At 36.2% G+C, this 25,472-nt stretch overlaps 3 protein-coding genes across 3 annotated transcripts; all 3 read right to left on the bottom strand.

Moving 5' to 3' along the window:
• Nucleotides 1-328: 328 nt before the first annotated feature.
• LOC137717950 (PHD finger protein ALFIN-LIKE 7-like) lies at nt 329-5,397 on the bottom strand. Its single transcript, XM_068457461.1, has 5 exons — nt 4,922-5,397; nt 4,770-4,802; nt 3,394-3,622; nt 975-1,101; nt 329-837 (listed from the first exon to the last, which is right to left on the bottom strand). The coding sequence occupies exons 1-5, from the start codon at nt 5,016-5,018 to the stop codon at nt 562-564; spliced, it is 762 nt and encodes a 253-aa protein (XP_068313562.1). The 5' UTR covers nt 5,019-5,397; the 3' UTR covers nt 329-561.
• Nucleotides 5,398-14,690: 9,293 nt separating this feature from the next.
• On the bottom strand, nt 14,691-17,511 carry LOC137718633 (NAC domain-containing protein 35-like). The gene is made up of 4 exons (XM_068458181.1): nt 17,283-17,511; nt 16,913-17,173; nt 16,463-16,731; nt 14,691-15,854 (listed from the first exon to the last, which is right to left on the bottom strand). The coding sequence occupies exons 1-4, from the start codon at nt 17,293-17,295 to the stop codon at nt 14,964-14,966; spliced, it is 1,434 nt and encodes a 477-aa protein (XP_068314282.1). The 5' UTR covers nt 17,296-17,511; the 3' UTR covers nt 14,691-14,963.
• A 4,586-nt stretch (nt 17,512-22,097) lies between these two features.
• LOC137717226 (uncharacterized) lies at nt 22,098-22,667 on the bottom strand. The gene has a single exon (XM_068456519.1). The coding sequence runs from the start codon at nt 22,665-22,667 to the stop codon at nt 22,098-22,100; it is 570 nt and encodes a 189-aa protein (XP_068312620.1).
• Nucleotides 22,668-25,472: the final 2,805 nt, after the last annotated feature.

A 25,472-nucleotide genomic window follows, 5' to 3' on the forward strand; every position in this document is an offset into this window, starting at 1 on the left:
TCATCCCAAGTCCCCTCCCTAACGTTGGAGCAGAGCAATTCCAAGTAAACATGATCCACCTTTTCCCCCAACTTTGGTGCCTCAGTAACCAAGCCAAATCCTCCAGCACAAGCACAACTAGATCTCTTGGAGAAACTTACCAGAGAGGCAGCATGCACGGTTACTCCACGACTGCACAAAGAACTCGCTCAACATCTGTGCTTTCTTGTAAAACACGTTATTGTACCAATACTACTAAAATGTAACGCTAGCCGCCAAGAAGATTAGAAAACAGCATGGACAACAAAGCATATAGACGTCAAATAAATGCATCAAAACTCAAACCAGGTGACCGCACGAACATATTTATAGCTGACTATTCATATTAGAAACAAATTCCTGAGAAAATTAGAAGAACAATAGCAAAGAGTAGCAAAACTTAGAAGAATCCCATTTGCAATCATTCAAATTCATCAACTAAGATAGACAACTGACTCTGTTTTACTCCAAATTGTAATGATAGTTGTAAACCCTCATCTGCTTTCTTTGATTGGTTTTCTTCTCCACGTTCAGAACCTAGATTTAAACTCTAGCCCTCTTGCTACTGCAACTTGGGCACTTGTACTGCTTGATATGCTCAGCCTTTGCAGGTGTAATCTTTACACATTTTCCATGGAACCATCTCTCGCACACATCACAGCAAATCCAGAACTCATCAGCCCCATAGTTGTCTCCGCAAGCCCCGCAAGTTGCGCCTTGTTCATCATCTTCTTCTTCTTCTTCCCCGCTTTCATCCTCTTCTTTAGGCAGCGGAGACATTTTTACTCCTTTGCTCTGGGGGTGCTCAGACTGCCGAGACTGTTTAAAGGCAGCACCAACAAAGAAAGAGCTAGGATTAATTATAAAGGGAAAACAATGGCTATAGAAGGAAGACATATAAACAAAACAAAACAAAACAAAAAAAATCATATCACGAAAACTAGTCCACATCTTACCCCCTTTCCACTGGATTTGTTCTTGCTACTGTTGTGAGGAGTAGATTGGTCTTTTGGTTGTTTAGCATTTCCTGTCACAACTTCAAATATGGTGGGGAGATCATTTATCATCTGAAAAAGTCTCTTCCTGCAAGTTTCAAAGCCAAATAAAATTAGAACCACCTTCATATGATATTATCCAACTATCACTTGGCTTTTGCAGAATGGGTATATTTCCATATCCTACAGCATGAACAGCTCTACTCTGACATTCTCAATCCCATCAACGTCAATGAAATCCACTGGTCCAACACCTTAGGGATTGCATATAACTGGTACTGAATAGAAACTATCTTGATTAATCATGAAATAATTAACTTGAAGTAAAAATTTTGCATGTCAACTTTACTCCCAATAACGTATTCATCTGCAATCAGTTCCCACACCACCGACCCCAGAAAAAAGAAGTTTGCAAACCACTTCTTTATGACATTCTCAACCTCTAGGATATCTTCAGAATACCCATTATTACCAAGCAAACATGATTGTAGACGATAGCCAAAAATCACAGATGTATGATGAGGTAAATAATTTAGAACAATGCAGACATCAAACTATGTGTCTTCAGACAAGATTTAAGGCTAGGCCAGTAAGGTATCCACAAGAATATTCAATGACAGACAGTCAAAAATGAGGAAAATAGATTGGAAGTGGATGGAGAAAGATCATCTGAAATCAATCATCAATATAGTTATGCAAATGATCTAAACCCCCAAGTTCCCTGCCCATACAGGAATGCATACCCACATACACATATACACAGAGTCACACACACACACACACACACACACATGCTCGTATATAGCGAGATATTGCAGCAAAACAATTGGATTTAAAGGCTTTTCAGGTACCCAAGCAATGAAATTCTCAAATGCTGGTTCAAGCAAAATTGAATCCCAGCCACCAATTTTCTATATTATAAGAAATTAAATCTCTTCTCGGTAGAAGAAAAAACCACAAATATCATAAGGTAAGATAAAAATACCATAACAATCTCTGCTCAATTCGTCTATCATTCTCGCATGTCAGCACTCTTGTCTAATGCAGGTAGCTCATAGCATCAACTTGAGCTACTTAGATATGAAGACAGGAAAACCTCGAAATTACTAAAGGAAAAAAGATAGAAGCCCTTGTAGTCGTAATGAAAGGACACTAGGACTTATTCTAAGCAGTTTGGTTGCAGGACTACAGAAGGTTTGTTTAATAATTCAAAATTATCCACGGTTAAAACCCTTTTAGCATCCTGAATCAAAGAGAAGAGAAAGGGGGGGGGGGGGGGGGGGGGGGGGGGGGGTTTGTGAAAGAGGCACGCGATTGCTCCAAGAACATGATTTTTCACCTACTACAATCAGGAAGACTTCATTATGGCAAGGAAGATACTGACAACCTTTCTAGATAATGCAATAAAAAAATTCCATGGTTTCCAATGCAGCCCAAAATAGCTTTGCAGTGGAGCGAGTGAAAAAGGCACCGCAAAAGTATATGCAGATATCTTATATTAAACGACGTTTCTGTGTAACAAAGAGCAGAACATATTAGGAAGCAGCAAGGGACCTCCACTTTCATCCACTTGAACACAGTCCATGCAAGAAGTCTATCAGTATTGCTACATACCTAGCATTAGTTGATTCAACATAATCAAATGCTAGTATCTAATGGATAGGCTATATAAACCATGAGGATAGCAAACAAAAGCATTTTCCTTGGAATAGCCTAGAAATAAAAAGGAGGAGGTAGAAAACGTGGTTATTATAAGTAGATGCATTGAATTTATGAATTAACTTTAAAGAGAGCTTCTAAATCTTCTTTAGTTTAACCAGCCACTTAATGTCATATGCGGATAAAGTAACAACTCATTCAAATATGCATACAAAATATGTAAACAGCTTAGCAGTCATATGCAAGGTAACTATCAATAATAAGATACCACAACCTGCACAAACTGATGCACCAAAAAGACATAGTATTCAGCTGATAGTTATGTCAACAGAAAAAGCTGACTTGAAGTTTCATATGGCAGGTAACTCTTTTCTCTACTGCTTTTGAAAACAGTCATTAGAGGTTGTAATATGGAGATTTAAAAAATAATAATTAAATTGGGGTTCTAGCAACTGTTGTTAAAGTAGAAAAAGTTCTGTAACAAATAAAATTCAATACACCAGACAACAGCTTGATCTCTATACTGCAGAAGAATAACTCAGGACGAATAAATATATTCAATACTTGGTGCTACATAGAAATATGATAACAAAAGATTATAACTCATGAATACAGCTTGTGCATTTCCCAATTATAATAGAATATGTTTAAGAGGTGAGTTGTTTTAACTAAAATTTTCTAATATAAGTTGTGCAAATACAGAGAAAAACCAAGTTCATACCTTTCATTCTTACCAAACCCAAAACGTGCACCAAAATAGAATGCAACAGCAAGCAACCATGAATCACTGTGAACTGCAACCAGTGACAACCAGTCCTTCTCCTGCATCCCATCCCTAGCAAAGTTTATACCTAATGCTGGCTCGGGAAGTTCAGGAGGAACCTCCTCAACAGGCAGGTTAACTTCCCATGTCTCATTTGGTAGTCCATACAGGCACAAGTTCTCCTTCTCTGCAAGCACAACATTTGTGTTAAAAAGAAACAAACAAAAGGGAAGATAGTCTTTCTTAACCGCGTTGTAACTTGTAACTGATTCAACATCCAACAAATACTATTTTGGTTATGTGTACAACTATAAATTAAAAAAGGAATGCAGAAAGCATTTTCTTACATATAGAAGAAAAGAGAGGAATTTGATAATTATCAAAACTAATTTATTAAATTTGTCAACACTTAATAACTCCAAAGTCCAAATACATAAGGTAAGAGGTACCGAACAACATAGAATTGCATGTAATATAAAATTCTCAAATCCCAGTGGCGAGAAATTTTCATAGCTCGAGGCAAAGAGCATATATTGCTCCAAAGAAAAGGAAAATTTGTGGTTCTGCTCAACATCCAATAAGAAAGCATGATGCAGAAAGATCCACTGAAAAATTAAATGTATACACTACTGTAACCAAATGAAAAAGAGAGAAAAACACGACACAGGTGGAAAATTCTCCTCCAATGATCTAATTGATTTACTGCCAATGAACTTGGTTCCCTGATTGACTTGAAAAGTAGGTATTCCATCTATACAGAAACTCATCCCAAAAGGCAAGATAAATCTGAAAAATACCTACTTTTGGACTTAAGTTTATGTATTTAGACTTAAGTTTATAGAACATTTGCAATACCATAGCCAGAAGTCAAACAACCAAAAGCAACCAGGAAACTATGTCATTTTCCTTTGGCACCATTACTCCGCAACGGTAGGCATGTGTAGTGGGTTTCGGAGGCCATAAAATTCAATGCCCCTTCGAAGAGGTTAATTTTGGTAAGTAAACTTCTTATCACTAAGAATGGTGTCTTTGCCTCTATGTATCAAGATGGGGTATCTAGTAATAGAAAACGGGCATAAGAGGATGTTTCGTGTTCGAAGTGCTGCACAATAGCAGTTACTTTTTTATTTTGTTATACAGCACAAAATACAGCTAAAACGATTAAGTATTTTTTTTTATTCATGATCATGGTGCAGCAAATTCACTTTATAAATCAAGCTTCAACAGTTAGAAATTAAAACAAACAAACATATGAATGGAAAGGACCACAAAAATGGGCCTTATACCACAAAAAACAGAGAAGATATACGTAAGAAAAAGAAAAGATAACCCACCAGGATCGCACAGTTGATAAAACTTCTGAACGTCTGCAAAAATGAACCAAAAATTTAAGTTAAACCATGAAAGGAAATTCACATACGCAAGTAGAGAGATATGTAAAAGAATTAAGAGGTTAAAAAACATAAAAAATGAGAAGCGGGCGAACCATTGGTGAGGGCCTTAATCAAGCCGGCGCGTCTGCCTCTGAAGTCGCTGAAGACTTCCTCCACTGTTCGAGGTATTGGGTGCGGTATGCCCTCCATTGTGCTCCCTCTGCCTCAATTTCAATTTCTTCAACTCAATCTCAAATGCTACCTATTGGAGAGAAATGGGTCGCCAAGGGAAAATCAGAGGGATATGATGGTGGAATTGAATTGGATTTTCTACTTCTGATTAGGAAATTAGGGTTTGCTGGTTTGGTGAATTGGGGATTCTAATTATTTGTCGCTGTTGATAAATAAAATTTAATTTTGTTTTAGACAGCCAGAAAGGTGTTGCAACCAAACGGAGACTGAATCGAAGAGAAATACAAATACGAGGTGGATAGGATGATGGGGGGGGGATTTAAAGGAAGGGTTGATATTTCATATTCGGGTGGGTTTTACTCGCCGATTTGCAATGCTAGCGGTAAGGGCCCGTTTGGTTATGTTTCCTAGAACAGCCTTTCATTTTATCAATCACATATGGTCCGTAATGTTTTTGTTCACTTTTTTCATTCATCTAACACAAAAGGTCCATGACGTTTTAGAAATTCATCATTTTTCTCTCTAACGTTCCAAATTGATTAAAAGTGTAGTCCTTCGAGTTTACTCCTGACAACTACTCCGATAAATTCTTAGTGGATGTTTAGTATTTTACTCGAATATAACTTTTCAACTTAAAACACAAACTCAAAATTTTTGTTTGGTTAACCTATTTTAAAACCCCCACACTTGTACCCAAAGGGGAAAAACTCAAAAACAACCTATTTTCTCGAGAAGACAAAAAATGTGTTTTTGCAATTTTTTTCTTTCAATTGTAGAGTTGTCCTTCAGACTAATCAAAATCTTGGCACACTACATAATTTGACTACGCTTGATTTACCTCTTGTTGGAACCAAATTTTCGCACCTCCTTAGATTTAACGACCATAATAAAAAACCGGCAAAAGAAAGTAGAGATTGTAATGCACTGGTATGGTACTGGTCAAGAACTCTCCAACGATCAAGTTAGTAAAATTATTTTAAGAACCTAGGTAGCAGGTAGTACGTGATACATTTTATCTGAACCCTGGGGTGTATATTTATACTAGTTAGAGAAGACACCTTACAATAATAGTAATCCTTAATCAACCAGGTGAATCCTAGAGAAAATCTCTTCCTTTTAGGCTGATAATTGCTTGAGACGCATGTCAATCTCATTATAATAGGGATCCTAAATACTCGCGAGACTTCCCTAATCAAGGTTTGATTAGGTTTTCCCTTCTTGGAGGATCAAGCAGATCTTTCTTGGTAAAATGAATCATGCCTACCAATTTGGAGCATATCAGAGTAATTTGGTCCGATAATCTGGTTTCGTGAACTTAATTCGATATCAATCACCCACACCTAAATTTACTACCCATTCCGGCTACTCCGAATCAATGGTGGAGTAAGGATTTCATATGCGGGGAGGCTCTCACATACATAGGTAATTTGAACCCATAACATGAGAGATTGTAGTTATCTGCATAAAAATTAAAAGATCTTAAATTCATTAGATAACACTAAAAATATTGCACAAACCTAGAAACCCGAGTATGAAGTCAAAAGTATGCAAGAATTTTTTAAAACACAAGTTAAAGCCAAGGAAAAGTTGAAAGAACAAAGAAGGGAAGTGAAGATTACACAACAATATGAAGCATGGAGAGAGAAAAATGAGTCCTGACTTGGAATGAAAAAGAGTTTGGATTTAGGATACACTTGAATTTTAATACTGATATGTAGCAACAACATCTGTTATAGTAGCAAGAAGAAAAAAGGCAGGATGGGTTAGGGATCATTCTGGTCCCCTAATGGCTTCGCCATTGCTTCGAATGTTGCATTGTGAGATTCCAAAAACCAGTCTTACCCCTCTCTCTTCATTGTTGTGCCTTTACGAGTCAATGTGAAAAGATCATGAGATCTAGAGATGTGGTGTATATCTCATCTATTAATGGTGGATTAAGGCTTAGGGGGAATGAGGTTGAGTGAGTGTCAATGGATCTTGGCGCTACGAAGAAAAAGAGAGTTCGGGGAAAATGGAGTTCAAGAGAAACGGCTTAATATGGGAGGTTTTAATTTTTTAATTTTTTAATTTTTTTTTGACCAAACTACACTAGGGGGTGGGCTTAGTCTCGCAATAGGCTAGCAATAATGTGGTTTAAATTCGTCTTTGGTGAGAATCGAACCTAAGATTTCTCACTTACAAGTGAAGAGGAATACCACTAGATCGTAGTACTAAGTGACAATATGAGAGGTTAAGAGAAGAGGAAAGGTATGAAGGGAGTTCTTTGTGGGTGTAGATTTATTTTTTAGGGTTAATCTCAGTTTACTACCCTAACATTTCTTGATTTTTAACATTTGATAAATCAAGTTTTTTTCATCTCAAAATGGTATCTGAAGTTATAATTTTGGGACAACTTTATACCTCCATTAAGGTTGCTGTTAAATTAGCCATTAACTTGTGACGTGGCGCCCACGTGAACAATAATTGGACGCCATATGTCAATATGGGTCCAAGTGGATATTAAAAAAATTTAAAACTTTAAAAATTCAAAAAAAATCAAAAATCAAAAATTTTTTTTCTCTTCCCCTTATCTTCGACTCCACTCTCCTCCATACCCAACCCACATCTCCCTCACTTCCCTAACCCCTTCCTCTTATAGCCCTCCCTCACGAACATGTCCTCTATGTATAACCCAGCCTTTTCCTCCTACACCACGGTGGCGCAGTACCATTTTCCCCAACCACAACCACTGATGTCGCCGCACCTCTGATCAGCTCCTCGTCATCTTCGGCCACACATTCTCTGAAACCCAAACCTTCTAGGGCCTCATCGCCTCTCTGTTTTCGTCGTCTTCCTTACATCTGTCAGATCCGTCCTCATCTCCGCTCTTGTCGTCGGTGTCGGAGTTGTCTTTGTGCATGGAGCCTTTAAGGTTCCCTAAGACCTCTTCCTTGACGAGCAAGAGCCTTCCGCCTCCACTAGCTTCCTTTCCATCCTCAACAGTGTCGCACCCCATGTCGTTTTCAGCACATCCTCAGCTGTTGTCGCCGCTCGCGGTTGAACCTATCTACCTCCCCCACATCGTAATTAGATCGTGCACTAGGCGAAGATGGTATAATAAATTTGAAGTTTTTGTCATATAAATATATGTAGGGTGGATTTTCTTGGTAAATTTGTATGGATTTGGTGTACCTTCTTCGTTTTGATTTAGATAGAAAAATTCATGGTTCTTGGTATATCTATAAATCAAACTTCTGTCCCTTCATTTCTTCATTAAGTCATGTAGCTTATTGGGGTCGAGCCCGGGGTACATCATTGAAGAAATCTGGGGCTGGGGTAGGTGGCGGTGCGGCGGCAACTATAGTTGCGGTGGGGAAAATGGTATTGGCGCCACTGTGGTTTAGGAGGAAGGGGCTGGTGAAGTGAGGTAGGTCAGGAATGGAGGAGAGTGGAGTCGAAGAGGGAGGGAAGTGAATTTTTTTTTTAATTTTATAATATCCACGTGGACCCATATTGACACGTGGCATCCAATCATTGTCCACGTGAGCGCCACGTCACAAGTTAACGGCTCACTTAACAACAACCTTAACAGAGGTATGAAATTGTCCCAAAATTATGACTTTAGGTACCACTCTGGGATGAAGAAAACTTGATGTATCAAATGTTGAAAACCAAGAAACTTTAAGATAGTAAGCTGAGATTAACCCTATTTTTTATTTTTTATTTTTTGTTGAAATTCTTAAGATTGAAAAATGATTTTGAATTTCATACCAAATAGTTTTTAGATTTTAAAATTACTAATTGAAAACATATATTTTTATAAAGAATAATAGTTTTCAAGTTAGAGTTTTTGAGTATACCAAACGGGCCATAATATTCTCGAGTTAGGGAATGAATCAGATCTCAATTCTAGTTAGCAACTCTGAATTAAAATCAAGATTTGAGGAAACTAAGATTTAGACATGATGAATATCTATTAATATTTTATCCAAACAAAACTATACATCGTCCGGAAAAAAGTTCATTTAGTTTTACGTAGCCTATGAAACACATAAGTATAAATACACAATACATGTTGTTTGTACCATACTTGACTAATCCCGAAACTACCAAGCCGGGTCAACTTCATACATTCAAGAACCCAGTGAGGGGTCCATTCTGAGGCACCCTTGCCGAAGCACAAGAGTTTCCCTCTACCTAGGAGGTCAATCACAACACAACACGTGTCACCATCAGAATAAAGCTCCTAGAGTCCCACATCGACCGCGCATGAAAGTCGGAGATTGTCCTCAACTATAAAAGAAGATCAATTCTCCCTTAATTAATAACTAATGTCATTATTGTACTTAAACTAGTCATTAGAACCCACTAATGATGATTATACTTGAACCTATGTATTTGTGTAAACCCTTCACTATTAATGAGAACTCCTCTACTTCGTGGACATAACCAAACTTACGGTGAACCACGTACATCTTGTGTTTGCTTCCCTATCTCTATCTCTTTACATATTATTATCACTAGGTGACCGGAGGAACCGAGCGAAGGTCACAAACTTGACACTTTACATTATTCCAAAGTCTCGCTGATTTTATGCATCAACACAAGTAATTAAGTCTTACATTCTAAAAAAAATCAGCCATCATACTCTATGTTGAGTAAAAATTGCAAAATATTTCTTGAATGAGCCTTCACCCAATATAATTCTAGTCTTGTTTGTTATAGTCTTATAGACTCAAGTTTTTAATAATTTTAGGCACGACTTATTCAAGATACTGTGTTCCTCAATTACAATTACTTGTTAAAAGGGAACATGCTTTGATTCTCCTTTTTCCTAGTTAGAAATACCCTTTGATTCCAAGTATGAATAAAATGTAAGTAGGGGTTTGGGTGCTTATTTAATTTTGTGGTTGAACTTAGGTCGAATCTTAGATTGTTTACGTATCTCTTCTAAGTTTGAGGGATCAAACCACTCGTACTTCTTGAATGTTTAATTTGGGATTTTCAGTGAATGAGTGGCCCACTACAAAGAAGAAATTTGTGGAGAATTTATTTAGATGGGTATTTGGATGAATTTGGTTAAATAAACCAAGAATTCAATTTGTTATTGTGAGTGCATCTAGATTTAGTCTTTAGGTTGCCTACATGCCCTTTGCTGGGCCGAACCTTCGTTAACTTGAAATTTGTTTGGGATTCATCTGAAAGGGTTTTTTTTTTTTTTTTTTAAATTTTGTTTTATTTAAATTTAGGCCCTATCAAAGGTATGATATCAATTTTATTAGCCACCCATATCATAGGTGTGATATCAATTTGCTATCTTCTGAACAAGATGTGTGTGATACATCATCAACTATATAAAAATTAAATGTAAGGAATGCTTTACTTGATGTCGAGACCCACACCGCAAAAGAGATCTAAGTTGGAAATGTTGGAGTAGAGCAAATGATGTGGCAACACGTCCATGGTTATTCGTGACAATCAAATATCGAGTCATTTATGACAAGGGCAAGTGAGAACATCCATTAATTCAGTACGTGACCTAATAGCGGATTAAGAAGGTTCATTTTTTATTATGGTGAGTCTGAGGAATACCTTCAGTTGTAGGGATGGGATAGGACAAAAGTTTCAATCCTAAGATACGTACCCTGTGAATCTTAAGTCCTAAATTATGTTCCTAGCCATATGATGACCAAACGGCAAACCGAACATCCGTAAAGGCCGGTTTATACCGTATTCAATAGTATGCGTTAGACTAAGCATGTAGCTAGTGATCACATAGAATCAGTGTCTGAAATATCCTGGAGACGCTCGATGTTTCCACGGAAGTATCCAAAAATTCAAGGAATGATATGGAAAGAGGGTGTGAAGTCTAAACTTCACCCATATCCGCGATATTTCTGAAAATCAGTCAATTTCCTCGATATTTTCGATATTTTAAGGAAATATCAAGGGTCTGCAGACAATTTGCAAAAAGTTGCAGGAAATATCCATGGACCTATGCATTCTTTATTTTTTTAGTTTCTTTCTTTATGGTATTAGTTTACTTCAATAAAACTTGTGTTGCTTTCGTGACGAAAATTTCAATTAAGTTATGTATAATTTATTCTTTCTAGTGAAATGCTTTATTTTATTACATGTCATTAAAAGGAAGTTTTTCTTCTCACATATCACATACTTACTGTTTACACAATATCTAATAATTAATTCTTGATTCATACGTATGTCGTGGCTTCATATGACATTTCCTAAAAAATAATTTTAAATTAATTTTCATGTTTTTGAGCAAATTTTCATCATTTCTATTGAAGGCAATCGATATCGATATCAATATTTGACATATCCATTGATATTTCCACAAATTTGCCTATCGATATTTCCACCGATATCGATATTTTAAACACTACCTCGAATAGATATAAAGGTGCTTATCTATGGGATTGAGTTCACTGAACGTTGACCAACCATAGAAGTGTTAGAATAGAAGATTACCTACTTGTCAATTGTACTACACTTCAAAGTTATGAATGTAACTAGTTCTTTGGCATAAGGTATAATTGGCTGTCTCATATTAATGAATATGATCTTTGGCCTCACTACAAAGCCCTCAAACGATAGTAGAGCCTTATAGTGTGAGGTTCAATATCATGTACATTAATATGGAGATACGTGAATGCACAATAAGGAATATGTCACCTTCTAAGTAATCATGAAGGTAGATATTCATGTAGCCCCTTGACAATTTCAAAAGTCTTTGACCAAAGCAATGTACAAGAAATACATCAGGGTGATCATATCTATATGTAGAATTTGACAAATGTACCATGCTCTAAAGTATGTGATCAAAATATAGTAGACAGAAGAACTGAATAGCATTGTAACCATAACTAAGGTTCAAATATATGTGCATGAATTTAAACATATTTTAATTAATTTGGATAGTCAAAAGCCATTGCTAGATGTTACTATTCGGTTTGTGAATATTCTTATAAGGCTAAATTAGAATGGTTTCTAATTAAGTAAAAATTAGATTAAGCATGCATGCAAGGATTTACTTCAACATGCAATGCCAGTCTTGTAGAAAGACCCAAAGAGCGAAGAAGATCTCATTAGATCAGATTAAGAAAAACGCTATTATATGAGGAGGGTAAACAACCGCTCAAACATTATGGAAGACCAAAGAAGGTTCAGACGCCTCATATCCCCCACCATGGCCCAAAGCACGAACAATAAAAAAAATCTACCAAGATTGTTAGCATCTCCTCCTCCTTCCATGGTAGAGCTTCCATACCAAGCCCAAGATCTACCGAAATGAACTAAGCCGACATAGAACTCCACACCATAAATCAATACCGGAATTAATTAGAAGAGGCTAGATGATGGAATCATCATAGATCCGACAAAAAGCGCCAAAGAGAGACCCTAAAACAACTATGGAACGAAAAGCAAAACCTAGCAAATGCAAGGAAAATGTAGAACTAGCCAAAAAGACTAGGGGAAAACCTCTCCACAGAATTTCAACTAAAATTCAGTCTCCAAATAAATTGACTGTATCCTAATTATCTGTTATGGCTTAAATATGTTTTGATGTTGCAGTTCTAATGGCACAAAAGTGGGTGTTTCTGTTGTCGTGACTTTTTAGCAACGTACAAAGAACTGGAGAGGCCAACAACTAATTAGGTCACATGAAGAACTAGAGAAGCATTGTATTTATATTTGCGCTGTGCATTGCTCACAGTAAGAGTAGTGTGCAATACCAGTACCAATCTAGCTAGCGTGGCTCTACCATCATATGCATGGATCTGTCTAAACTAGTCTCTCTAACAACAAGAGAAGAACTTGTACGGAGAGTGCTGGGCATTGCACACAGTTACAGTGGCTTTTCTGTGTCAATTATGCAATGATATGTGGAGAAAATTAACAAATTATTGTATTATTAGTATAAGAAGCCATCATGAGTCCATGATGGTGTTGCCGGATCATAAGTCTTTTTCCTCTAACAAATCCACGAAAGCCTAGCTCAGCATGATGCACATTCGCCCGCAAAGTTGCACACACCTGCTAATTCACAGTTACACTGTAATATTCAGCTCTAGTAGTACTAGCTATAGTAGTCCAGTACACCACTGCGCCTAGACCAGATCCCAATGAGAATGCTGGCTACTGATGCCTATACCGGCCCTACCCCCTTCTCACATGCTTCGGATGTAGTGTACGTGTACGTGAGAGACGGCCTGAATCCAGCTTCCTCTATATATCACATGAAGAATAATACATCAATGAACACCCTAAAAATTAATTATAATATGACGAATATAGGAGGCTTGGAGTTGCACTAGAATGCAGGCCTCATCCATGCAACTCCGACCCATCAAATAATGTTTGATTTACATCTTCTCCTTACAATTTATATTCACACACACGCCCACGCACATGTATTATCACAGCACCAAGAATAATTGAACCTTCTTATGTACAGTCACGGCTGCTGGATTTTTATAGCAACTCAAGTATCATGGCAGTGGCGGAGGCCATACGTGCTGGGTTAGTGGCCTGTGTGGAGTGGGGTTTCGATATGGTGGAGGAAAAGACATACGCAAGGGCGGTGATAGATATGTTAACGTCAGCGGGACTACGGAGATGTGGGTGGAAAGCATTGTCCATGACATTCGTTTTCTAGCTAGCTTCCCTTTTGAGGTCCGTTGCACTTAGGTTCTATCCTCAGAAGTGTACAAAGTCGCCCCTAAGGTGGTTGCTTATGTTTTTAAGGAGAGTGGTGTGTTTCACTGGGATAATTGGAAGCCAATTTGGCTCTTTAATATCCTAGTTGTTGATGTTAATGTTTTGATTCGTATTTTATCATTAATAAATCAGTTTATCGTTTGGAAAAAAAATATCTCGGTAATATAAAAGTATTATAGTGTAATATAAACATTATCAACCCTGATATTAATCAATGTAATTTAAGATTGTCATCGCGCCTCCATTTTCTGCTCGGCACTCAATAGCCAGAATACAAAGTATAGGTGTATCTCACATGTTTATATATATATAGTACGTATCATAATGCTTATAAACATACATATATATACCTATAATTTTCTTGTTTTTTTTTTAATTATCGTCATTGGAAATAAACATTTACACTTTGAATTGTACACAATGTAACTTTTGATAAAACAAAGAAGTGATGTTGAGGAACTTAGAAAATAACACATGGATCGGGATCCCTAATCATCACTTGATCTCCAATTAACTTGTTCTTCATTTGTAGGAACTCTGAACTACTTGAAATCATAAAGAGAATAAAAGACGACGTTCACAAAAGGAAAAAGAAGATTCACCCATACGATTTACTTTGAAACCCTAATTAGTAATTAATTAAGCACCTTCACCAATGCATGCAGTAGTATGGTACTCATATATTAATTAATCCAAACACAGTTCTAAGGCTAGCGATATCACATATTATAGAGTAATGCTAGGGAGACCGACTATTTAGATCAAATTTATAAACTATATAACGTGGTTAGTGATGATTAATTGGATTATTACTCAATTGTTGATTAACGTGCTTATTTTTTTATTGGTGAAACAATACTGGTTTGTAAATTTAGTCTAAAAGGTTGGTCTACTTAGCATTACTCTTATATATATAGTGACATAAACAAAGGGCAGTTGTGCGTTTAATACTTTAACCAAAAACCCTGAAGAGAAACAATGAAACATATTATATATATAAGTCATAACATTAAAAGAAAAAATCAAGTATATATAAGCTTAATGAGCTAGAACATTAAGCAATTAGATTACTAGACCTAGAACTTATTAAGGGGCAAGCTAGCTAGCTAGCTAGATAAATCATTCATTAGAGTAGCTAGCTAATAGCATAACTAATTAAGAAGTTTATCGATGGAACTATTATGGATCTATATGTAAGAATATCCATGGTAATCAGTACTATAAATATGTACTGATGTAATTGGATTACTTGAACAGATTGTTGTAGTCCGGCCGGGTTGGCTCTGATATTGGATTCCAGTCCCATAGGCGGTCAGAGAAAGCAGTCGGAAGTGTGTTGGAGGGGAGCTGCTGCTGCTGTGGCTGTATAGTTGATAGTGCTGCCGCTGCTGAAGGGAAATTTGTTGAGAACAGGTTGCTGGGTTGGGGATGATGATGATGATGATCATAGTATTGCACTAGATGATGATGTACATATTGTTGATGTTGGTGATGATTGGAAGCAGCCTGCTGCTGTACGTTTACAGGTTGGTAATTCAAAAGTCTATGAAGATCATCAATCGCATTCATATTGGAAGACAAAACAGAAGAACCACTCGTGAAGAGTGCTGCACATGAATTGCCAGTACTCGAGATCACCGAAGAGCAATTAGCAGCAGATTGCTTTGAGTTTGCTGAGTGGTGCGAGAAAGCAGCCATCCCTTCTTCCTGATCCACAGGATGAGTTGGAGCACCCGGTTGTCCAAGTGCGGCAGCGGTACTACTCTCAATGTTGTGGTGCTGGTGGTGGCCCTGAGGGTACGCTTTATGCTTGGAAAGCCGCAAAACTGTTGTCACATCAGAATTTCTGCTGCTACCTTCAGTTTCGATGTTCATCTTTTGATCCATCTGATGTTCATGATCATGATGAATCTGCTGCGATTGGCCTTCATTAAAAGCTTGGAGTTTTTCAATCACACTATCAACTGTGTTGATATTATTGGTGTGCTGCTTTTTATTGTCTGACCTGGTCGTCGATTGAGCCACTAGTACTGATGATCTAGATGTGGATGCCCTGGATGCTGGGAGACAACGAGGGAGTGATGGGTGGTCTTCAACTCCGGCTCTCTTGTATACTCGGCATAGTGATATTTCTCCCTGAAATTTAAATTAATGCAAATTAGACGTCGATCCACCCAAAGCAGAATCGAAGGATCAATCCATATATTGAATAATTAGGAAGCGATATTGGTTTATTTGGAGAAAATACATGATATATATCAAACTAGATCGTGCATGCTAAAATAATTAATTTATATAACAAATAAGGGAAGTGATGATCAATTTTGAGCTGTGTTCTTAGAAATTTTCTTATCTTGTTTCTTTGCTTATAAGCTGTTCCTCTTATGCCCAATTATCTGTGGTGTATATAAAAAAGAATTGGAATAAACTCAAGATCTATAATTTGGAGACTGAAAACTAGCTAATTATATTAATTAAGCTAGGCATATATATATATATATATATATTGAGTAAACTGATCAAAGTTTAGGCTTAGTGAAGACAATATCTCTATGTAGGTAGGTATCTCTCATATATGTTGAAGATTGTGAGTTGAGGTATAACAAGGAGCAATCCTACTCGCTCACCATCAGTACTCGAGAAGTCCCAAAGGGTCTGTAGGTAAATCGAGAAAGAAGTCCCAAAGAGTAATCATTTCCAGATGAGTTTGGAAATTTAGTTTTAATCTATATGTATATATGTACCTTTTGATATCGTTCAGTTTCATGATGCGGCAAGCGATATTCGTTCATGATCCAACTAGTTCGAATGCCTTTGGGAGCTTTCCCGGAGTAAAAGACTAGGGTTTTCTTGAGGCCGATTGAGCGGAAGTTTTCGCTTCGAATCATGCGGTCGGCTCCAGTTGCCTTCCAATACCCAGAAGTAGTTACCCGGTTTGGCCTATCGCCGTTGCGGTACTTGCGGTCTCTTGGCACATAAAAGAACCATTCCTTCTCCCCAATTGCTGCCATAGCTGTACACAATCATTCATACAATTTAAATTACTGCAATAGCTGCACACAATCATTCATACAAGTTAAGATAAAATAAAATTATCTTAAAGAAGGTCAAGGTGTTGAATTTCACATATATGTACTGCTTTGTATATGGCGAATCCAAATGACTATTTGGATCGATTTGTGTGTGGTTTATACCTGGAAGTTCCCAAGGGTCATAGCGATAAAGATCGAGAAAAGTAATGAGTTCAACATTGAAGCGCTTGCCCTCAACCTTACGGCGAAGGTAGAACTCTACAAGTTCCTCCTCAGTAGGGTGGAAGCGAAAGCCCGGCATCACCATGTCGTGCTCATGCTCATCAACATACTCATCATGCTCATGCTCATGATCATGGTCGGCCTTGTTGGATTCGTCGTGGCTCATTGTTGATGATGATGAGGTTGTTGTTGTTTCTGCAACTGCCATAAACTGATTAGAAACTAACTAACTAATTAAAGCTAGCCAGTTCGTAACTAATTAAAGCAAGCTAGTTCGTCAAGCACTCAGTACTAGTAATTCCTCCTATACCTAGATTGGGCATCCCGCTGCCCTCTTTATACCAAAAACTTTTGTACGAGTTATTAACTGGTATATGCAACTGCGCGCAAGTGGTAGGCGAGATAAGAGAGGTTAATATGTCATTCCATACCCTTAATTAAAAGTTTCTCTCTCTTTCTTTCTCTGTCTCTCTCTCTCTCCAGTTTAACAGGGTGAGGAAAGTAACAAGGAGGGAAATAAACTAGAGAGAGAAGCAGAAGAAGAAGAAGAAGGAAAAAGAGCGGAGTTAATAGAAATATCTACAAAGCTTTGAGGCCCTACATGGAAGATGTATGCGCTAAGGTGTTTAAGATGAGAAAGTGACATTTCAAAAACAAGACAGGGTGGCCACAGTCCCCTTAGCGGTGCCCCTGGACTTTTCCTTCATCGTCATTAGAAAATTGATTTTATATTTATAATTCCTTTCTTTTCTTATTATAATCTTCAACAAGCAGAGAGATTTGAGAGATTTTTTAATACTTACAATACAATACACCATATATTATTATATAAATAAAGAATTTTTTTTTTAAAAGTATTTCTTTATATATGATGTACTGTCCCGTGTTTGTTATACTCTGAACAATCTCTCTAAAGCTAGGCCTATTTTTCACTCTGCACTTGAACATGCTCAAAGCGTAATGATGCGATGCTAGGGCGGTTTTACGTGCAGGATCCTCTCCGGATTTTTTTTGGTGAGGATTATGGGGATCCGTGAATCGTATTCATTTATCGTACGATTAGTTTTTATCAAATACTATTTGTATTTAATTTTAAATAAAAATATTTAAAATGATTTTTTATGCACGATGTACGATGTACGATGAACGAACACGATTCACGAATCCTCGAAATCCTCACAAAGAGGATCCGGATTCACGGTTTTATTCTCTATACATAGTGTCACGGTTGATGTGTATAAGAAAGTTACTGACTGACATAACTAACATGGTTATTTATATATATTTAAGATTACTGATTATTGAAAGGTCTGCAACAAAAATTCAATGCAGCACAAGATTTTAATGTGAATTTTTTTTATCCTACTCAGGAATAATAATCTAATTTACTTAATAAGGTCCAGAATGCAATATCTTCATGAATCATGCCAATGTTTTCCTGTCAAGGCCACGTAAAAAGTTGTAACCAGGATGTGATAATCTTTTTATGCCCATCATGACCCGCCACTAACATTATATATAAATACATTATTTTATTGTATTTTTGATGCGTTGTCACACAAAAAATCAAATGAGGATTCTCTTTGGATCCTCTTGTGAGGATCCTAATAATTTTTTTTGTGAGGATCTTGAGGATCCTCCAATCACATCTGTTTATCGTATATCGTATATCGTGAGGTTAGAAATTATTATAAATCTTTTTATTTAAAATTAAATATAAATAATACCTAATGAAAATTGGCCGCAATGTACGATGAACGGAATCCTCACAAAGAGGATCCTCATTCCAAAAAATTAATTCTCACATCGAGAATTGGTCAAGTCATTATAATGGAACTAATATCAAATTTTTTGAGAGTCTAGTCAATATTTAGTCATAGAGTTAACGCCAATCTTTTTGAAGATGCGGTCATCTAGTAGCCTTAATTTGGAGCTAGCACAACTTTTTCAAAAGTCCAACTTAAGGAGATAAATTCAAACCCAGTAATTCAAGCTAGAATGTATCAAAGAAATAATCTGTTCTGATACCATATAAATTTAGGCCCATCATTGTCTATCAATAACATCGTCGATGTTGTCTCAACTTAACCACATATTGCTAGGTGTTGGATTTTATCACAAAAGATATTAAGTATAAAATTTTCATTTATAAATTGCATATTATGTTTGTAACATCCCACATCGCCCAGGGGAGTGATCCTTAAATGTATATTCTCATCTCTACCTAGCACGAGGCCTTTTGGGAGCTCACTGGCTTCGGGTTCCATCTGAACTTCGAAGTTAAGCGAGAAGGGGGCTAAAGCAATCCCATGATGGGTGACCCACTGGGAAGTTGCTCGTGAGTTCCCAAAAACAAAACCGTGAGGGAATGGTAAGCCCAAAGTGGACAATATCGTGCTATGATGGTGGAGCGGGCCCAGGAAGTGATCCGCCCCGGGCCGGGATGTGACACTTTGGTATCAGAGCCTAACCTGGTCGCGTGTGTGCCGACGAGGATGTCGAGCCCCTAAGGGGGGTGGATTGTAACATCCCACATCGCCCAAGGGAGTGATCCTTAAATGTATATTCCCATCCCTACCTAGCAGAGGCCTTTTGGGAGTTCACTGGCTTCGGGTTCCATCGGAACTTCGAAGTTAAGCGAGAAGGGGGCTAGAGCAATCCCATGATAGGTTTTAACCGTGAGGGAATGGTAAGCCCAAAGCGGACAATATCGTGCTACGGTGGTGGAGCGGGCCCTGGAAGTGATCCGCCCCGAGCCGGGATGTGACAATGTTGTTATATTTTCGACTCTATTCTTTAACAGAAATTAAGTAACAAATATTATAGTTTTGTAAAAAACTTGGTGTTCCTTTTTTAGACCATCTCCAACTCTTGGGTTAAAACCTAATATTTTTAACCTAGAAATTTAGGTTTTAACCCAAAAATAGTTTTTTCTATAGAATTATAGGTTTTAACCCAGAAATAGTTTTTCTGCTCTAACTGTTATGGGTTAAATTTTTAGCTTGAAATTATTAAAGAATGAATTTAAGATAATTTTTTTCTTAAAGTAACTTTTTTGTTAAAAAAAATTATGTAGAATATCCTAATTTAATTTTATGAACATTTGAACTTAAAAATATTTAGATTTGGATAATTATTGAAAAATCACTAAACCGACACCATGAAACTCGTGGAACACTATTAAAAAATATGAAACACATGAAAGAATTTTTTTTTAATTACTTTAGTCGTTGAGTTTAAATTTGGACCATTAGATTCTCTCTTCATATACTGTTGGATTCAATGAATTTATAAATATAAAACAAAAAAAAATACACATATATGATGGCTCAGCCCACTAACCAATAGGGGAATCATAGTCTAAATTTACCCAAGAAATGGGTTTTGGGTCAAAACTCATATTTGCCCCAAGGGTTGAAGTAAGTTGGGGTGAGTTTAGAACCTAAAATTTGAGTTTTACTCCAAAGGTTGGAGTAGGTTCTACAAATGTTAATTGCTTGTATGAAAATTTCATGACGCTATTCGGCTAGCCATAATTTCGATTAATCAATAATTGTTAAAAAAAATCAAAAAATTTGTTAGGCGGTGCCTAGACGGGCACTTGACGAGCTAATCGGGCATGTCTTTGTCTCATCTATTTTATTATATAAAAAGTGAGTTAATGAATCAATTTTTCTTTGGGTTTCTTTTTCTCTTCTTCCCAGCCTCTCTCTCTCTCCTCACTCTTTTTTCTCTCATTCACAACCTATCTCTCTTAGTAATCAGCTTTTTTTTAATTTTCTAATTAATATACAAATTCTTTATATATCCTACTTTTTTTTTTTGTTTCCCAATACAACTATAATTTTTTGTTTGAAATATAAGTAGACATTTATTTATGGATGATTTTGTATAAAATCCGTGGATGCAAATTTTCAACTTCTTCCTCTCGGACGAAAATGCACTTGCAAAAAAATTAACACCTTAGGTCAAGGCTAAGAGTCTCACGCGCCCATGATTAATGGGGGGGTGCTTTGGGCGAAGAACCTCCAATGCCAAAGTTAGAATTTGAAGGAAAAGTGTTTGTTTAGATAAATTTAGAGAATTTTGCAAGAGAGTTGGAATTAGGTTTTTGGGAGAAATGTGAGCTATTTATAGGGGTGTGGCCGCTATTTGGAGAAAAGGGGTACAACCACTTATGGTGGTTTTTGGGTGTAATTGCAAGATATTATGTCAAAATAATATCTTGCAATCAATTAAAAAATTAATTAATTAAGAAATTAATCAATTAATTTAGGTAATTAATCCTATTTTGAATGAATAATTTGTGGGGAGGATTTGATGAGGATGAATGAAATAGGTTTTGAATAAATACCTATTTTGATCACATTTGACCTTGATTGAGTTGTGATTGTTTGTTGCTTGTGCGTAGGAGTTCCGGTGTTCCTCAAGGGTAATTTTGTCTTTTTAACCCAATAATTCAAGCGTCGCCTTCATATTTTTCTCGATTATTTTTGGTTCCACAAAATCAATTAAAAGTCACAATATTACAATATCTCAACAATATTTATATTAATTATAAATAGGTCAATCATGTATTGTGATACCTAAATGCCTTTAAAATAAACAAAAATTACAAAATCTACCACTACAAATGGCACCCACCTCAACTGACACTCGTTTCTCATAGTTTTTATATTTTGGAATAAGTCAATACAGATCAGACACTGCAGTGATTCTGTTTTCTACATTTAGATTCAAACACTGTGTTGCATTGTCCATTTTCTGATTTCATTTTCCATCACTCACACGCCTCCATGTCCTTTTTTACATTTGGATTCAGACACTACAATGCAATGTCTGTTTCTTGGTTCAGTCTTTTACTGTTGGATTCAAACGTTGCGTTGCAGTGTTCATTTCCTAGTGTGTTTTTTTTTTCTTTCTTTCCATCACTTACACACCTCCTACACTTCATATCTCGCGCAACTCTTGATTTTTACATTTGGATTCAGACATTGTAATGCAGTGTCAATTCCTAGCTCTATTTTTTACATTTTGATTTAGACACTGTAATGCAGTGTCATTTCCTTTTTTCTTTTTTTTTTTGGTCTGAAAAATGGAATTTATTAGATTCTAATTGAAATGTTTACATCTTCGCTATGATACTGAAAATAAAATGTGGGCCAATACAATACCATAAATGGACACTTCCATCCTTAGAGACATAAGAGGCAACAGCACGAGCAGTGTGGTTGCACTCCCGATGGGCATACGTCAACGTTGCATTTTGGAATGTTTGAGCGAGTTTCCAGATGTCATGAATGATATCCTCCAAAGATGCTTCTGTTCCAGTTTCCTTATTGATCATCTGCATGATTGTCTTTGCATCAGTTTCAATCTCAATAGAATGGATGTCTTTCTTTGCACACTCCTGCAGCGCTGCCCTCAACGCGGTAGCTTCAACAATTTCAACGGAACGGTGCAGGTTTTCCCATCCTCCTGCAGAGTGCAGCAGGCCGGCAAAGTTCCTTATAACCCATCCCACACCACCTTTGTGTGATTGTGGATTCCAAGCTGCATCACAATTCACCTTAAGTGTCCCAAACTGTGGTATTTTCCATGTCACCTTTCTTCCTGCAAATTCCAGTTTATTGGTTCCTTCAATTGCATTTATGGTTGTTCTGCTTCCCCGTTGTGCTTCCTTACACTTAGACATTTGGATTCAGTTTTTCACATTTGGGTTGAGTAGGCTCTCCCATGTAAACAAAGGGGGGGGGGGGAGAGAGAGAGAGAGAGAGAGAGGTAGAATATTCATGTTCTAACTAATTATAATAGTTTAAAGCCTAGAGTGGTAGAATATTCATGTTCTAACTAATTATAATAGTTTAAAGCCTACATTACATTCATAGAGAGACACAAAAAGATATAAGAGTCAAGTACTAAACATTTGCAAGTGACTCTTTACCACAATGGTAAAAAGGTGTTGAGTCCTGCATGACGGCGTGGGTTCAACCCTATTAGTAGCTAATATAACATTTAATTTTGTGAAGGGAATTTCTCCTTAAAACACTTTCGTAGGCAATTTATGGAATTTTGTGATTGTGATTATAACAGCTCATATTTTAAATCATTATTTAAATATTATTTTTGTAAAAAAATTGATAAATATGAGATCTTTTAGTTATCGAATTGTATAAAGTAGATGGTCAAAATTAGTAAAAACTTTCAGAACCATTTACTTATATGCTACAGTTTATTAAATAAATGTATAACCTTAGTTAAATTAATTTTTTGTAAAGATAATATTTACATAATCTTTTATTATGTGAACAGACAATTTTGTTCCTAGGTATAGAGTTTTGTAAATCGATCATGAAGTGTTTTGAAGGAGAATTCACTTACAATTTTTTTTTAGTCCAGCATTTTCAAAAAAATATGCTTTTGACTCACGTGCACAACTTAAACCATGAGTGTCACTCGTTAAAAAGTAGGATTTCCACTCCTTTTTTTTTTTTTTTTGTGCACTTTTGCTTTTAACTTTATATATTGACTCACCTTTCATTCATTGATTTTCAAAGTTAAGAAAAATAAGGCTACGAGTGCACGGAAAGAAATAGAAACAGATTACAAAAGTCACATCACAATGCGAAAACACACATAATGTCCCACATCTATAAATTGAATAACTCCTCAAGCTTAGTTATTATCATTATCTTTTCTGTTTATGTGTAACGTTATTTTTCTTTTACCATTTTCTTTATGGAACATTGTCGTATCTTTTTATCTTCATCAACAAGGGTGGGGCATTAGAGCTTGGTATGGGAATATAAATTGCCAAATCAAGAACTAATTGATTACAAATGTTGTAACTGAAACTGCTTCCAATTTCAATAAGAGAAATATGATTGTAAGTTAATTATTGACTATGTGAATTATACAATGTAATAAACTTACAAAACATTATTATTCTGTTTAACGGGTAACATAAGAGTTAAATTTGAGATCTCTTACAAAATGAGTAGAAAAACCAACATAATTAAGAACAAGTTAGCAAGTTACTAAGCATTTATGCATATTTACTAAATGGCTATACTCACACGTATACTCATGAACCCGTGAGTATAAAGGGCTATACTCACACATGTACTCATGAAGTAGGAAGATGCATATATACATGTTAAGAATAATCAAGGAATATATCTCGTTTCTTGCATCCAAACTTGTCTGAAAGTAATTGGCTGGGAGGTGGTGATGTGGGGCTGGAGAGGGGTAACGCATGCATAAGCATTATGCATAGGTTGGGGATGGGACATGTACATATAAGGAGGTTCATAATGTGGGATAACTTTCACATATTCTGGGCGTCAAAATATTTGGCGTTGTGGGTAATAACATATCTCAATTTTATTACTGTTTATAGATTGAAAGAAAGTTGAGGTTTTATTAATTAGAAATAGAGAGTAGTTTAACTGTTTATAAGCATATGTAAGGTTCTGTTTTATTTTTTTGATATGGGAGTCATAGTCTCAACATACATCATCACGTATGTTGAATTTTCAAGCTTAATACGTAGACAACACTAATTGGGTGACTTGAAGCACGTGTAGCTGTTAAGCTTACACATGAGACAATTTACTTTGATACTATAAAAAAATTTGAGGTTCTACCATTAAACTAATTGGTTATACACGGTTAGAGACTTGGAGTGGGTCTTATGTGGTCATATATATGTTTTATTATACGTAATTGTGATGATATGCTGAGTGCATATATGTGAGTCAAGCGAAACGCGTGACCATTCTCTTTTTCCTTATGTCTGATAATAACATACGGTATTCAGATATCGAAATTACAGTATATTATCTAATAGTAATAATTTCTCAAATAAAAATCTAATAATAATCGAGTCATAACCACAACAGTATTAACCTCTGTGCTCGAGTTATATATAAAGTTCAAATTCCTCTCCTTTACTATCATTTGTAGGCCGTTTAGTACTACAGTTCAGTGGTATTCCTTTTCATTTGTAAGTGAGAGGTCTTAGATTCGATTCTCGCCAAAAACGAATTTGAACCACATTATTATGGATCATCTATTGTGAGGCTTAGCCCACTCTTTCACTCCTTATCAGCTCATTGTGAGGCTTAACCCACTCCCCCATCTCCTTAGTATAGATAATATCGCTTGTTAAAAAAAAAATTGTTTGTAAAGATATTTATAATAAAGTTATAGAGTCATATTTTCCGATCCCACAATTACTTTGAGAGTTCTCATATCTCATATGATCTTGCAACACTAAATTTCCGTCTCTTTCATTTTCTTGCTATATCTGATATGGGTATGTTAAGAAGACTAAATTTGAAGACAAAATTTACAAACTAAATGATGTGTCATCAATAGGAATGAGCACGTTTACCAACTTTTAAGTAATAAACTAATTATCAACTTCTATGTCTTTTAGTTTTCAAAATTTAGTTTACAAATTCAGTCTTCCTAGCATTACTCCTGATATTATTATCGT

The sequence above is a fragment of the Pyrus communis genome, chromosome 15, assembly GCF_963583255.1.
Source record: "Pyrus communis chromosome 15, drPyrComm1.1, whole genome shotgun sequence".
In the NCBI taxonomy this organism is placed as follows: Eukaryota; Viridiplantae; Streptophyta; class Magnoliopsida; order Rosales; family Rosaceae; genus Pyrus; species Pyrus communis.